This window comes from Desmodus rotundus, chromosome 5 (assembly GCF_022682495.2).
Source record: "Desmodus rotundus isolate HL8 chromosome 5, HLdesRot8A.1, whole genome shotgun sequence".
In the NCBI taxonomy this organism is placed as follows: domain Eukaryota; kingdom Metazoa; phylum Chordata; class Mammalia; order Chiroptera; family Phyllostomidae; genus Desmodus; species Desmodus rotundus.
Genome location: NC_071391.1, coordinates 49,570,323 through 49,584,867, shown reverse-complemented (window position 1 = coordinate 49,584,867; position 14,545 = coordinate 49,570,323). Strand labels below are relative to the sequence as shown.

General features: G+C 57.6%; 1 protein-coding gene across 4 annotated transcripts; it reads left to right on the top strand.

Moving 5' to 3' along the window:
• Positions 1-368: 368 nt before the first annotated feature.
• LRRC32 (leucine rich repeat containing 32) lies at positions 369-13,901 on the top strand. Of its 4 annotated transcripts, none has more exons than XM_024572780.4 (3): positions 369-508; positions 5,313-5,415; positions 9,695-13,899. In XM_024572780.4, exons 2-3 carry the CDS (start codon positions 5,317-5,319, stop codon positions 11,585-11,587), a joined length of 1,992 nt encoding a protein of 663 aa, XP_024428548.2. In that variant the 5' UTR covers positions 369-508; positions 5,313-5,316; the 3' UTR covers positions 11,588-13,899. The 4 variants fall into 4 exon arrangements, with proteins under 4 accessions (XP_024428548.2, XP_045037984.2, XP_045037985.2 ...); XM_045182049.3 differs by lacking the exon at positions 369-508 and adding an exon at positions 531-966 and having other exon boundaries at positions 9,695-13,901; XM_045182050.3 differs by lacking the exon at positions 369-508 and adding an exon at positions 1,001-1,193 and having other exon boundaries at positions 9,695-13,901.
• The last annotated feature ends 644 nt before the right edge of the window (positions 13,902-14,545 follow it).

Genomic DNA, 14,545 nt, shown 5'->3' with positions numbered 1-14,545 from the left:
AGCGGGAAAATCGGGGCCAGGCCGGATTTCCTCTGCGGACCTGCGGCTCCCAGAGCCATCCGCCCCTCCGGACTCCGCGGGGCCGCGAACTGCACGTGCGGCGGCCCGGGGCCCGGCCTCCCTCCCACTGGGCTGCCTCAGCGACCCATCGCCCTCGGCCCTTTCACCCCTCCCCCTACTACTCGCCCCTTCCCAGCCGGTGTTTCAGCGTAAAGCAGATGCTTCGCTCCCTCGGGGGTTCCTGATAAACCGAGTCCTGCAGGGGAGCGTCGGCCGGGCGCTAGGACCCCGCGGCTTGGCCGAGGGGGGGCGTGGTGGGGCAGGAGAGGTATTTAAATTGGAGCTCGAGCCGCCCCCTCGCGGGCCGGGCTCCCGTGGGGCAGTGGAGCGACCGTGCGCCTCCTCGGGCCGTGACCCCGGGGTCTGGCGCGGGGTGGGACCGTGGGGCAGATTTGCACAAAATGTGCGGTGGCTGCGGGGGAGAGGAGCGGCGGCCGCGCTGAGCCAGGTAGGAGCCGCCCAGCGGCGAGGCTGGCCAGCCCCCTAGGGAACCGGCTGTCCCGCGCCCCTCTAGAGCAGAAGGCGTGGAGCTGGGCTTGGGCTAGTCCATCAGGACGCCTATTCCCCCCTCCCGCCGCCACTCCCATCTCGCAAGTGGACCCAGGGTTAACCCTCCTACTGTCCCCAGAGGTCTCCCAGGCTCCTGTCTCAACGGATCTTTCCCGCGAAAGAAATGGGCCAGCGCTCCCGTTTGACAGATGGGAAAATAACGACAGAAAGGCCGGCACTTGGCCGGAACATAGAGCTAGTCAAAGGGAAGCCAGGATTTGAATACAGATCTCCTACCATCCTTTGACCCCGCCAGGCATGGGGCTTTCCATCCCACCTCACCAGAGAGCCTGCCCACCTGGTGGGGTCCCCCCATCTCTTTCCAAGGGGCTCGGAAGCCAGCCTTCTTCATGGGTGGTAAGATGTGAGGGACCCCCCCACCAACCCCCGCCCCCGGGGCTGCCTGAAATTCTGCCATCACAGCCACATTCCTTTGGGTTAAGGTCTAATTCCCCCGTGGGATGCACATGTCTGCCCTTAGTGATTCACTGCAGCGTAGGGGCATCCACAGCAGCTCTCCCAGGGCCCCACTCTGCCTGTGATCCTGGCTGAGAGGAGGGGGCACGCACCCCAAACCCAGCACTGTGAGTCTGTCAACTGGTGGATATTGGGTGGGGCTGTCATCAGAGAGGGCTAGAGGGGGAGATCTTGGCCTGGTGCAGTGGGAACGTTTGCTCCGGAGGCAGACAGACTGGATTCTGGTCCTGACTCTACGTACTGACTGTGGGGCTTTGGGTAAGTCACCTCTCGGAGCCTCGTTTTACTCATGGGCAAATTGAGGACAGTTCTAAAAGGGGCAGGCAGCTCAGCCCCTGCTGGAGAAAACAGCATTTGGGTCATGTAGACCTGGGCTAAATCCCCAAACACTTAGGAGCTGGGTAAGTGCAGGGTAAGTCATTTCATCTTTCGAAGCCTCAGTTTTTCTCATCTGCAAAATGGAAATTATAGTAACTACTTTATTGGTTTGTTGTGAGAACTAAGTGAGATAATATAGGTAAGGTACTTAGAAGAGTGTCTAACCTCCTTAAATAGTATGGATGGGCTTATTTATGGTAGTAGGCGTTGCCCCGCCTCATTTCCTCTGCCTCTCTGTCCCTCTCTGTCTCTGTCTCTCTCTCACACATGCACACACAGATATTCTTTGACAATTCTTTTCCCAGTCAGAGTCCTATCTCTCGCCTCCTTTTGCCTAGGCCTCTTATCTGCAAGCCTGAGGCCTCCATTCTCATCATACCTGGCCTAGGCTGTTCAGCCTGCGAACAATGCCTGTACCCAGCAAAAAAGACAATGCGTGTCCAGGGCACCTTCACAGGCGTTCTCAGCTTGAGCATCACAATGGCTGGCGTAGCCAGCGGCAGAACAGGAACCAGGCTGCTTGTCCTGCCCGTGGGACCTGGAGGCACTGAAGGGCTAAGGGACTTGCCCCAAAGAACAACCTGGGGAGAGCAGTAGAGTCTGGCCGTGAGCCTGTGTCTAAGAGACCCCAGTCCTCCCTCTTGAGAGTGAGTTGCCCTCAAATTCTACACACTTTGTTTTGGGCACTGCTGATGGATGCCCACTGCTGAGGGGCCCCTTCTGTCAGATGCCAGCACAGAGTTCCACTGGTGCAGGGACAGTCGCTGCTGGATGCTCTGATGCCCACTGTGGGGGGGAGGGTGGCAGCAGAGGAGGGGAAGATGAGGGCCCCTTTGCATAGCAATGCCTTCCAGTTCTGCTAAGCCAGGCCCTTCCTTGTCCTCACCTCACACTTACCCCTCAGCACACTTCAGTAGAGCTCCTACCCCTCGCCCTGCCGTTTGTTCATTAGACCTGTGGTGAGCGCCGCTTCACAGACCCTGTTCTCAGGGAATAAAAGATTATGATCAGGAAATGATCGATGCGGTGGAAACTGCAAAACGTGTGGGGCTGGGGAAGCGCGTTCCAGGTGGAGGAAGCAGCAGGGCAGAGGCTCTGAGGCAGGAACTCACTCTCTGTGTTTGAGGAACGGCAGAAGAATGGCAAATGCTAGAACTTGGTGAGGGAAGGGCAAGTGGGAGACGGGTCAGGGAGGAGCGGTGAAAGCCTGGATTGTACCGGAGGTTTGTCAGCAGTGAGATTCGGGACTGGATCTCTGATTTAACGCTGCCTTGTGGCAGCTTTGTGTTGGACAGACTGCAGGGCGTCAGGGAGGTCGCAGCCCAGGGTCGTGGTGGCGTCTCTGTGTGTGGCTGATGGAGGAGGGAGGCGGGCAGATCTGGGCGCTGGCGGAAAAAGGGGTGTGGCAGGGAGGTGAGGGGAGAGCTAAGGAGAGCAGCTGCTCTCACCCATGTGGCCATGTCCCCAAGACTCCTCATGTCAATTCGCAGTGTCTCCCCGCCTGCCCAGTGGTTGGCCTTGGGCCCCCCTGAGGACAGTGAGCCCCCTCTGCCCCAGGGTCACTTCCCCGGGATAAACCATAGAGTGCTTGGTGCCATGCCCACTGGAAGCTTGGGGGCTGTGGGAACCCAGAGGAAGATCCAATCCCTAGCCCAGACTTGGGGAACCAGGGAAGGCTTCTTGGAGGAAGGGACATCTCAGCTGAGTCCCAAAGGATGCGGAGGTATTCAGCACAAGAGAAGGGAGGAAATGAAGGTTTGGGGCAGTGTAAAGGGGCCCTGAGAACTGAAGGAGACAGGAGGCTTCCAGAACCCAGACTGGGAGAGGGGACGGTGAGGACCAAAGTTGTGGAGAAGAGCTGGCCGGGCACGGCACACTCCCCAGGGCCTCGAAGGCTCCACTGAGGGGTTTCCACTCAATTCTGAGTTCAGCAGCTTTCAGAGGCGGGTGATGTTCTGCTTTTCAAACAGCAGAGCAAAATTTCCGGTGAAAGCCTGACCTGTAACGCAGGTGAGAAGAGAGAGCAGTGGGGGTGGGGGCGGAGGCCCATGGCCCAGGGGAACCCAGGGGGCCAGGTTTAAAAGACCACTGTTTGAACCTCAGGACAGCCACCTGGATTTAAAATTCATGACAGAAACACTGGTGGGTTCTGGCAGAAAGGCCCAGCTCTCAAAGGTCCTATAGATGCCTCTTCTTCTGCGGCACCCTCAGGGTCACCGTTCAGCACTCATTCATTAAGTGCCTGTGGGAGACCTGATGGGAGAGGTTAAGGGCACAGACCCAGCAGCCAGACCTGTGGGCTGTGAGACCTTGGATGTGCTTCTTAATCTCTCTGAGCCTCAGTGTCCTTGTCTATAAAATGGGAATGGGAATCATGGGGCCACGTCATTGAATTACCGTGAGGATTAAATGAGGTAATAATACCTGTGGGGGGAGGAGAGTGCCGGGCGCACAATAAGGGCTCTCAGTGGCACTTCCTAGCATGTATCTCATTTGATCCTCAACAAAACATGGTGAAGTTGGCATTAACCTCAGAAAAGGAAACTGAGGCTCAGAGAGGTAAAGTGATTTGCATAAGGTCACAGAGCAGGTAAGTGGGGGAGCGAGAGGGACCTTCGGATATAAGTAACTGAGTCCAGGGCTCTCGGGGGGCTTTATGTGTCCCTCCCTCTCAATGCTCTGTAGGTACTATGGTCTCTTCTGTGCACTTATTTGTGTCCCCAGCTCCCAGCACAGAGCCTGATGTGAGGAGGCATTCAGTAAAAGTGTGAATGAATGAGTGAGTGAGTGAATGAAATTGATGGATTCATCTGTGTATTCCTAGCACTTGACCCAGGTCTTCAGTGAGCCCCTACCAGCCCTGGGGTTCCACCCCGCTGAGGGCCTCTGTGCTCTCCTCAGCCTCACCCTGACTGCTCGCAGAGACAAGGGCTGGTCCAGCAGGCCTGAGTGTCCCCCTGCCCTGGCACCGGCTGTGGCTTCAGTGAAAGTAAAGGCCTGGCAGCCCGCTCCTGGGGAAGTTCACGACCGCAGTGCTGGGGGCAGGGCAGAGCTCTCGGTGGGGCTTCCTGTCAAGGCTCTGGGCCCAGGCTTGAAACAATGGCAGGGGCTTGAGAATCAGAAAATCAAAAGAAAACAGGCAAAATAAAAGTCCAGGGTGGGAGGGGGGTTGAGGAATTCTTTTTGGGGTCAGAGGAGCTAGGATGGGGTGACCTGCTTGTGGCCTGGGTAGAAATGGAATTGGAGGCCCAGCTCCCCACTCACCTGCCCCGAGGTTGGCCCAGGGCACCCTGTAGGGCCCCTCTGCCTCCCTGCTGACTCCCTCCAGGTGTTTTACACCAGGTGGGGTCTTCAGAAACCCAAATCTGACCATGTCACCCACTGCTTAAAAACTCTTGCTGGGGCCCTGGCTGGTGTGGCTCAGTGGTTGAGTGCTGGCCTATGAATCAAAGGGTTCGATTCCCAGTCAGGGCACATGCCTGGTTGTGGGCCTGGTCTCCAGTTGGGGTGCATAAGTGGAAACCACACATTGATGTTTCTCTCCCTCTGTTTCTCTTTCCCTTCCCTTCTCTCTAAAAAGACATAAAATCTTAAAACAAAACAAAACAAAAAACTCTTGCCTAACTCCTAACTAGCTCCTTGGCCTAGCTCCTTGGCTTGGCATTGGAGAGCCCTTTGCGATGGGGCTCTCCCACCCCCTTCAGAAGGTGCCCCGTTCACTGCACCTTATATTTGAATGCAGCCGTGGTCTGGGGTTCCTGAGTTCAGGCACAGACGGGATGGGGGGCCTGGCAGTGGGAAGGAGCCTGAGGTTTACGGTGTTCCCCGTTCCTCCCTGCCCTATGCAGAGCCATGAGCCACCAGATCCTGCCGCTCCTGGCCGTGCTGACCCTGGGGCTGACCCTGGGCCTGGCTACCTCCCCACACGGAGACAAGGTGCCCTGTAAGACGGTAAGAAGCCCTGCCTAGGCAGGGTAAGCTCCACCCCCCCATCTCCCAGCCCTAGGGGGTTGTACCACCCCAGCCCTAGAAACCAGAAGTTAGAGGAGTCAGAAGAGGAAAGGGAATGCACTTAAACCTTGCACTTGATTAGCACCTGCTAAAATGTTTAAGTACCTTATTTACTATTAATCTTGCCAGGTAAGTACTATTATGCCCATTTTACAGAGTTAGAAGCTGAGGCCTAGAGAGGTTAGGTGACTTGCCCAAGGTCATTCACCTAGGACCAGAGGGGCCAGTATTGGACTCCATTCCCCCAAGCTGCCCTCATAGGGCAGTGGGTCTAGCTGGGTGATGCAGAATTTAAGGTGGCCAGCTGGGAAGGGCTCTTCTGTATTGACTCCCTCCTGGGGACAAATCTCCTTTCCTAACTGGGCTCCTTGACTTGGGCCCACCTGCCACATCCCTGCTGGGAAGTCTCTCACTCATTGCTGCCCAGGTCAAATGCTGCCTCCTTCAGGAAGCCCCTTCTGATCTCAGGCTGGCCTGGTTCACTTTGTTTCGTTTTCTGGGCTTGCACAGGCCCAAACTTTCCTCCATCTCGATGTCCAGCTCATGGTGCAGTTGACAAATGGGCCCCAGGCTGTCTCACCTGTTAGACCAGGAACTTCTTGAGGGCAGGGACCAGGTTTGATTCACTTGCTCCTTTTTCCTGCCCCAAGCCAGGGAGACTAGCCCTGAGGTTACGGTCACCCTGTGGGGTACAGGGAAAAGGGAGCACCTAGGTCCACTTGTGAGGCTGGGCAGGCACCCAGGTAAAGGCAGGAGTTTGTGCTGGAGCAGGGACAGCCCCTCTGGCAGCTGCACTTGGACCTGGGACCGGAAGTTTCTGACACAGCATGGGGGGCTGCTTCGGGAGGCTGGATGCACTGGCAGCCAGGCCCCAGCCCTTCCCCGGGGTCCAGTGTCCTGCTCTTTTCACCTCACTTCCTGCCTTTCAGAGCCCTTCTGGGGTTCCCAGGACCCAGAATAACAGGCAGAGAAGGCCTCCGGTGTCACCAAATGCAGCCCCATACTCTACCTGGGGAGACAGGCTCAGCGAAGTGAGGGACCTGGGCCACCCAACAGGAAGGGGAACTGAGTGACCTTTGGATTGGGGAAAAACGAGATAAAAGTACTTTCTGGACTACCATAGAAGGAACTGTGATGTATTTTTAAAGGGTGAAACCCAAAATTGCCACAAGCTGAGAGCTTGCAAGGTGCCTGCACCACGCTGAGGGCTTTCTTTCCTCTTCTTCCTCCCAGAGCTCCTCTTTTCAGCCAAGGAAACCAAGGCTGAGGAAGAGATGTTGCCCACCAGTTTCTCAAGACAGGAAGGAATAGAGCAGATTTCAAACCCAGCTCTCCAGAGCTGACGCTGTCCGTTGCCCGTGACCTTACTGCCCTGTCTCCCTTCTCTGCGCAGGCAGCAACATAGAGTTGGGTGGCAAGTCTACTTCCCTCAAAAAAAAAAAAATAAAATAAAATAAAGCTGGGCAGTGGCATCCTAGCATCCCAGAGAGAGTAGGCAGAGGGTTGTCCAGGGAAGCTCTGAACTGGGTGAAGGGCTTGTCCCCCAAGCCTCCTTCCTGAGCACGTGGGTCGGTCTTGCTGGGGGTCCGGGCTGAGGCGGTCGTGGCACACTGGCGACGCAGAGCTGAGGGCTGCCCTGGCCCACGAGCACCTCGCTGGTCTGACCTAGAGATCCCGGTGGCCCAGTGCAACACTGCCCACCGGCAGCCTCCTCTGGGCCTCTGACACAGGTCTTGGGAACCGGGGGTTCCAGAAAGCGAGGCTTAGGCTCTGAGCTTGGCCAGCTTTGTGTCCTGACTCAACTCTCAGGGGCTGGTGGCCCAGGGAGCCTTTGAATATCCAGAAGTGAAACGGGGTGTGGGCTTGCCTGTAGGATAGCATGTGATGCACAGGACAATGCCCCTCCACCCTGTCCCCCTCCCACAGTAAATGCCCAGGAGAAGTCCGCTGGTGCTATTTACTGTGCTGAAGGACTCGGCCTGGGTGCTGAACCAGCCGAGGGCCCAGTGGTCAGAACTTGGTGGGCACCAATAGGAAAAGGAACTCGCAATGGTAGTTTTGAGCCTCTGACTATCTGATTTGGGGCAGCCACCCCCACCAAGCCTCAGTTTCCTCAAGGGGTACATTGGGGTAGAAATGCCTTAGACAATTAAATGAGGCCAGGGATCTGTGCGACAGCGCAAGCCTGACTCACAACCGGTGCTCCGGTTAGAGACAGTCATTGTATTTGTGCTCCTTCTGCTGTTCTGTCTTTATTGGGACGGTCTGGGAGCAAGGACAGGATGAGAAGGCCATGCCTGGTGGCCCCAGCTGGCTGCGAGGTTGTGAGGGAGGAAGGGCAAGGAGCTAGGCAGGGCTGCCAGGGGGGCCGGGGGAGGTTTTTGGTTTACGTGGGTGCTCAACCAAAGGGGCACCCCAGGCCTCCGAGTAGGCTCGTCGCTGCGCTGCATGGAGTGGGGAGAGGCACACCGGTGCCTGACGGAGGGCAGTCCCTTCCTCCCCAACCTCATGTTGGGGATCTCGAGGGGAAGCCGACAGCTGGGAGCCCCTAAGCTCGTGTTCCTGCCCTGCTGGGCCCTGCTGGCTTAGCCACTGACTCACCGTGACTTCCTGCAGGTCACTGTCATCTTTAAACTCGTGCTCCCCATCTGGAACTGGGTGAGCTGGACCCGTTTTGCTCTAACCGTCTTTCATTTCAGTTTGACTATATGGGTCATTCCTTTTAGAAAGGTGATTGAGTCAATCCCTGACACCTTTACTAAGCCGATGATGTCTGTGACTCTCATTCATTAAAAAAATTTTCTGAGCACCTTCTGTGGGCCAGGTCTGAGGCATCCACATCAGTCACACCAGTCCCCGTTTGCTCTGAGCTCACTGTCCAGAGGTCTCCACACAGATAGCCACAATGCAGGGGCCAAAGCTATGAGAGAGGAAGCCCTAAGCTGGCCCGCAATCAGGGAAAGCTTCCTGGTAGAGGAGACCCCTGGAGCTCAGCATGCAGAGTTCGTCATGCAATTCTGGTTGGGAAGGGCATAACCAGCACAGGGAACAGCAAGGAGGAGGCCCAGAGGTGGGGCTGGGAGGGCACAGTGGTCAGTGGTCAGCTATGGTCACTGTGTGGGGGCCAGGCCAAAGTGGGTTGGGAGGAGAGAGGACACTTCGCCAGAGGCCCCAAGCAACTTTGAACCCTGCAGAGAGTCCTGGGGTTTGTCCTGGAGGGATTTAAGCAGAGGGCTGCACTGTCAGAGTGGAATTTTTGAGCAGTTGCCAGGTGTTTGATTGGTGGATTGGTTGAGGGGGTCAGTGTAGACAGGGGCCGGGGAGGAGTGGGCCCGAGCTGGGTGGCGGTAGAACACGGAGCCCCGCTGAGAGAGGCTGGGGCTCCTGGTATGCTAGAAAAGACGAGAGGAAGGCTGCATTCACATGGAAAGAATTCTGGCCCCACAAGGCACATGGGATGGAAGGACACAAGTGGGGTGTTTGGTTATTAAGAAACCTGGGTTCAAAACCCAGGTCTGTTCCTCACCAGCTGGGTGCTGTTAGAACCCCCCTTACCCTCTCTGAGCTTCAGTTTCTAAGTGGGTGTGGCTATATCGATGGGCCCTGCCCCTTACCCTGACCCCATCTCCAGGGGCAGATACGGACTGGTCCATGGGAAGCGAAGCCGCTGGCCGGGGGTTGGGGTGGGCAGCAGCAGCGTAAAGGAGGAACTGGGGAGCGTTGCTGAGGAAGCAGGCTGTGCCCCATGGAATGAGGGCTTGCATGAGATCTGAGGGTGAGAAGCCAAAACGGATGGCAAGAGGGCAAATTGCATTTTCCCCTTTTGGAAGCACATCCCCCGAGTGGGTTAATGTAGTGTGACAGCAGCTGGGTCAATGTACTGCCTGGGCCCATAGAGGAAACTCAGCCTGTGCAGCCGGGAGGCCTGGGTTCCAGTGCGGCTCTGTCCTCTGGGACGCTCTGGGTCACTCTTGAAGAAAAATGGGATAGTAATCAGCACAGCGGTTTCGTTTGTTCATTTGTCCTTTTAACTATTACCTCTCTGTCTGTCTACCCATCAAACTTCCTTGGGTCCATCCCTGATGCCAGGGCTGTACCAGGTGCCAGAGGCAGGGGCAGGAACAGGAGGGTCAAGCCACCCTTCCCAGAGGCATGGGTCTGATTCAGCTCCTACTGCAACCTCTAATGCCTGCTGCTCTCCCTGCCTCCCCCTCCTCAGGTGAACAAGGAGGTCTTGTGCCAGTTCCTTGGCCTACACCAGGTGCCCTCGGTGCTCCCGAGGGACATTGAGGCCCTCGACCTGTCTGGAAACCAGCTTCGGAGCATCCTGACCTTGCCCCTGGGCTACTACACGGCGCTTCGTCATCTGGACCTGAGCTCCAACGAGATCAGCTTCCTCCAGCCGGGTGTCTTCCAGGCCCTGTCCCACCTGGAGCACCTCAACCTGGCCCACAACCACCTGGCACTGAGCACTGGGGGTCTGGGCCCCCTGCTGCATGTGAAGTCCCTAGACCTGTCTGGGAACAGCCTGTACAGTGGCCTGGTGGAGTGGCTGCTGGGGGAGGCGCCAGCCCTGCGCACCCTCACGCTGGCAGAGAACAGCCTGACCCGCCTGGCCCGCCAGACCTTCTGGGGCACACCTGCCCTCGAGTGGCTGGACCTACATAGCAACGTGCTGATGGACATCGAGGATGGTGCTTTCGAGGCCATGCCTCGCCTGACCCACCTCAACCTTTCCAGGAACTCCCTCACCTGCATCTCCGACTTCAGCCTCCAGCAGCTGCGGGTGTTGGACCTGAGCTGCAATAGTATCGAGGCATTTCAGATGGCCCCAGAGCCCCAGGCTGGGTACCAGCTCACCTGGCTGGACCTGCGGGAAAACAAACTGCTCCACCTCCCTGACTTGGCCGCACTCCCAAGACTTATCTACCTGAACGTGTCCAACAACCTCATCCGGCTCCCTGCAGGGCCGCCGCAGGGCAGCAAGGCCATCCATGCGCCTTCTGAGGGCTGGTCGGCCTTGCCCCTCTCGAACCCCAGCTGGAATGCCAGCACCCACTCCCTCTCCCAGCTCCTGAATCTGGACTTGAGCTACAACGAGATTGAGCTTGTCCCTGAGGGATTTCTTGATCACCTGACCTCCCTGCGCTTCCTGAACCTCAGCCGGAACTGCTTACAGGCCTTTGAGGCCCGGCGTGCGGGCTCCCTGCCCTGCCTCATGCTCCTGGACATCAGCCACAATGCGCTGGAGACACTGGAGCTGGGCACCAGAGCCCTGGGGTCGCTGCGGACGCTGCTCCTACAGGGCAATGCCTTGCAGGACCTGCCCTCACACACCTTTGCTGGCCTGGCCAGCTTACAGAGGCTCAACCTGCAGGGGAACCGGGTCAGCCCCTGTGGGGGGCTTGGTGGGCCTGGATCCTCGGGCTGTGTGGACTTCTCTGATATCTCCTCCCTCCGTGTCCTAAACTTGGTGGACAACGAGATGGAGACACTCTGGGCAGGTGCCTTCCTCCACACACCACTCACCGAGCTAGACCTGTCTTCCAACCCTGGGCTGGATGTGGCCACAGGGGCCTTGGCAGGCCTGGAGGCCTCCTTGGAGGTCCTGGCCCTGCAGGGCAATGGGCTGGAGGTCCTGCAGGTAGACTTGCCCTGCTTCAGCTGCCTCAAACGGCTCAATCTTGCCGAGAACCGCCTGAGCCGCCTGCCAGCCTGGACGCAGGCCGTGTCCCTGGAGGTGCTAGACCTGAGGAACAACAGCTTCAGCCTGCTGCCGAGCAGTGCCATGGGCGGCCTGGAGACCAGCCTCCGGCGCCTCTACCTGCAGGGGAATCCACTCAGCTGCTGCGGCAATGGCTGGCTGGCGGCCCAGCTGCACCAGGGCCGTGTGGACGTGGACGCCACCCAGGACCTGATCTGCCGCTTCAGCTCCCAGGAGGAGGTGTTCCTGAGCCACGTGCGTCCTGAGGATTGTGAGAAGGGGGAGCTCAAGAACGTCAACCTCATCATCATCCTCACCTTTGTACTTGTCTCTGCCGTTGTCCTCGTCATGCTGGCCACCTGTTGCTGTGTCCGCCAGCAGAAGTTCAACCAACAGTACAAAGCTTAGAGAAGCTGGGCTGCAGACCCCCTCAGCCAGAGGCCCTTCCAGGTCAGTGAGGGAGCTGGAGGCACAGAAAAGGGTGAGGTCTGACCCAAGGTCACACAGTGGGCTAGGGTCCCAGAACCCTGGTTGCTAAAGCCCAGCCCAGGGTTCCTTTCTCTGCCTCCTGCTGCAACGGTAGGTGACCCACCTCCCAGACCACACATGTGGTCCAGCTGTGGAAGCTGGAAGCTGAGCGGTCCTGGGAGTGACAAAGAATGAGTTTCAACCATCGGATCAACAAATCTTTGCCAGACATCTGTTTCGTGCCACACCCTGCTCTGGGCACTGGGGACGCTGCTGAAGGAGACACATCCCTGTCCTCAAGCATCTCCCAGTCTGGGTGGGGAGGGCGTCACAGAACAGTGTAGTGACCACAGAGAGAGTGGAGCCCTGGGCTCCGAAGCTCGGCAGTGGCCTGCCCTGCCAGGTCAGGGCCAGGGAGGGGAAAAACCAAGAGGATCTGTCTGAGCTCCTTCCAAGCAGGCTCTTTGTCACATCTTCTGACAGTGACTTTCAGCCTCTCTGGTGCATGAAGAAGTTGCAACTGGAAGAGAACGGGAGCCACATGTGTCTGTCTTGGATCCGGCGCTGTCAGGCAGGCCGTGGCGCCTCCAGCAGGTCAGGTTGAGAGCTGTCGCTCTAGGCTCTGGCCAGCACTGGGGCCTCTGTCCCCTGCTCTGGACAGGTGCTTTCCCCACCTGGCACCCTCGTGTTGCACACACTGGCCCAGATGCCGCCCTGGCCCCACTCCCTGCTGCATCCCAACACCACCCTGGTTGGGGAGACAGGACTTACAGCCTTAGCTCTCCGGTTCTGTTTTGCACCAGGCTTGGCAGCCCAAGCCTGCAGCTGCCTCCTTATGACTACCGTCTGAGGTTGGTCTTTTTTCCCATTTTATGGCTCCAAGTCTCCCTCCAGGGAGCCCTCGCTTAGAAACGCCATCACTGAGATTCAGGCTCACATCGCCCTGACTCCAGGGGCTGAGCTTTGCCACTGCGGGGGCTGCAGGCTGTCAGGTGGACAGGAAGTGGCCCCTGCTGCTGGGACAGGGCCTGGGGGCATTCTATGCTTCCATCCCCACCCGCTCCTCTCCCTCCTCGCCCAGGCAGGCAGAGGGAAGGCGGGCGGCCACAGGCCCTCTCCTCCTCTGCCTCAGTTTCCCTCGTTCCCTCCTTTGCAGACTGGTGTGGGTTCTCCTTTTTCTCTTCTTGCTCTTGCATCCCCTCATTCCCATTGTCCAGTGAGCATGGCCGAGAGCATAAGACCACTGAGTCCCACCTCCCAGTGTACAGATAGGGAAACTGAGGCTTAGGAAAAGGAAGGGACTTGCTCAGAAATACACAAGTCAGTGGCAGAGCCTGTGGAAAAGTAGATTCAGACCTCATTAGGAGTGTGTGGGGGGGGGTTGGGGGCGGGCCTGAGTGGTTTCCTCCTCTCTCAGCTGTCACATCACAAGACAACGTTGGCTCCAAACACTCTTTCTGGCCCTCATAATGCAGGAATGTTCCCCCCTTAGAAAAATGGGTAAAAAACCCCTCTAGATCTAATGCCCCACCCCTCATACCCACGCAGCCATGGGCTGTCCAGAAGAAAGGCGGCCTTGGGATCAGCCCGGGACCCTGTGCTGTTGTGTCCACCTCCCACCTGTGCTGGGCAAAGTGTGAGACAATGAGAACTCCGCTCTCTCTGCCTCATTTTATAGACAAGAAAACTGAGGCCCAGAGAGGGTCAAGGACTCAGGGAGTCGATGGCAGAGCCAGGGCTGGAACTTGGGGTCCTGGCCCCACCTGGGACCCAGGGACCCAGTCCTGGTTGGGACCGTGACAACAGGTGCTCACTGCACACGAACACTCTTCCGCAGGCATGGGGACAGGCGTGGGCCCCTCCATGCCTGGTCTTTGGAAACACTACACAATGCTGCTCTCACTTCCCAGGGGCCAGGCCACAGCCCAGGCCTCGGGACCAGCTCTTTGTATAACCCACATGAATGTATTAAAGAATGATTTTGGAGAAACTGTGCGGCCTGCCAGCCTCCTCCTTGCTTCGGGCGCTCGGCACCGTCACATGTACTCCAACCCTGCCCTCTTCTCCTCCCACTGTGGTCTCAGAACCCCCTGGAGCAGCCCTGGGGAGACAGGCTGGGACCTCTAGGTGGGAGATTGAGGTTCTGGGCCATCTCCACCCTGGACCTCAGGGCCTCAGCCCCAGTCACAGCCCTTCACATTCAACAAACCCTGCCCCCCACCCCACCGCTGAGAAAATGGCAGCTGTCGGTGGTTTCACTACTAGTCCTTTCTCGGAGCTCACGCCTTGTGCCCCTCCCTCGGGGTCCTCGCCCCCCCCCCACTTGCTCCCTTGCATTCCTCTCCCCTCAGCCCTTCCTCTCTAGTCACTGCTTCTTAGACCTCAGCTGTGCTCAAGTCGTGCCCACCTTAAAAAGAGTGGAAGATCCTTAAACCACTTTCCCCTTCTCCTACTTCACGAATAAACTTCTCGATAAAGAACACCCTAACTGGCGTGGCTCAGTGGGCTGGGCGTTGTCCTGCAAACAGAAAGGCCACTGGTTCAATTTCTGGTCAGAGCACAGGCCTGGGTTGCAGGCCAGGTCCCTGGTTGGGGGTGTGCGAGAGGCAACCGATCAATGTTTCTCTCCCACATCGATACTTCTTTCCTTCTCTTTCTCCCTCCCTTCCCTTCCCTTCTTTCTAATGAATAAATGAATGAATGAATGAATAAAATCTTTAAACTTCTTGGTGAAGTAGCTTCCCCTCCCTCCCCTCCATTCTCAACCCACCTTCAGCCCTGCAGAGCCCCACACTGCCCTGACTGAGGTCACTGAGAGCCCTTTGCCAAATCAGTGCACTTTTCGGTCTCTACCTCTTTGACCTTGCTGCTGTGGGGGGCGCCCCCACTCCTACCCTC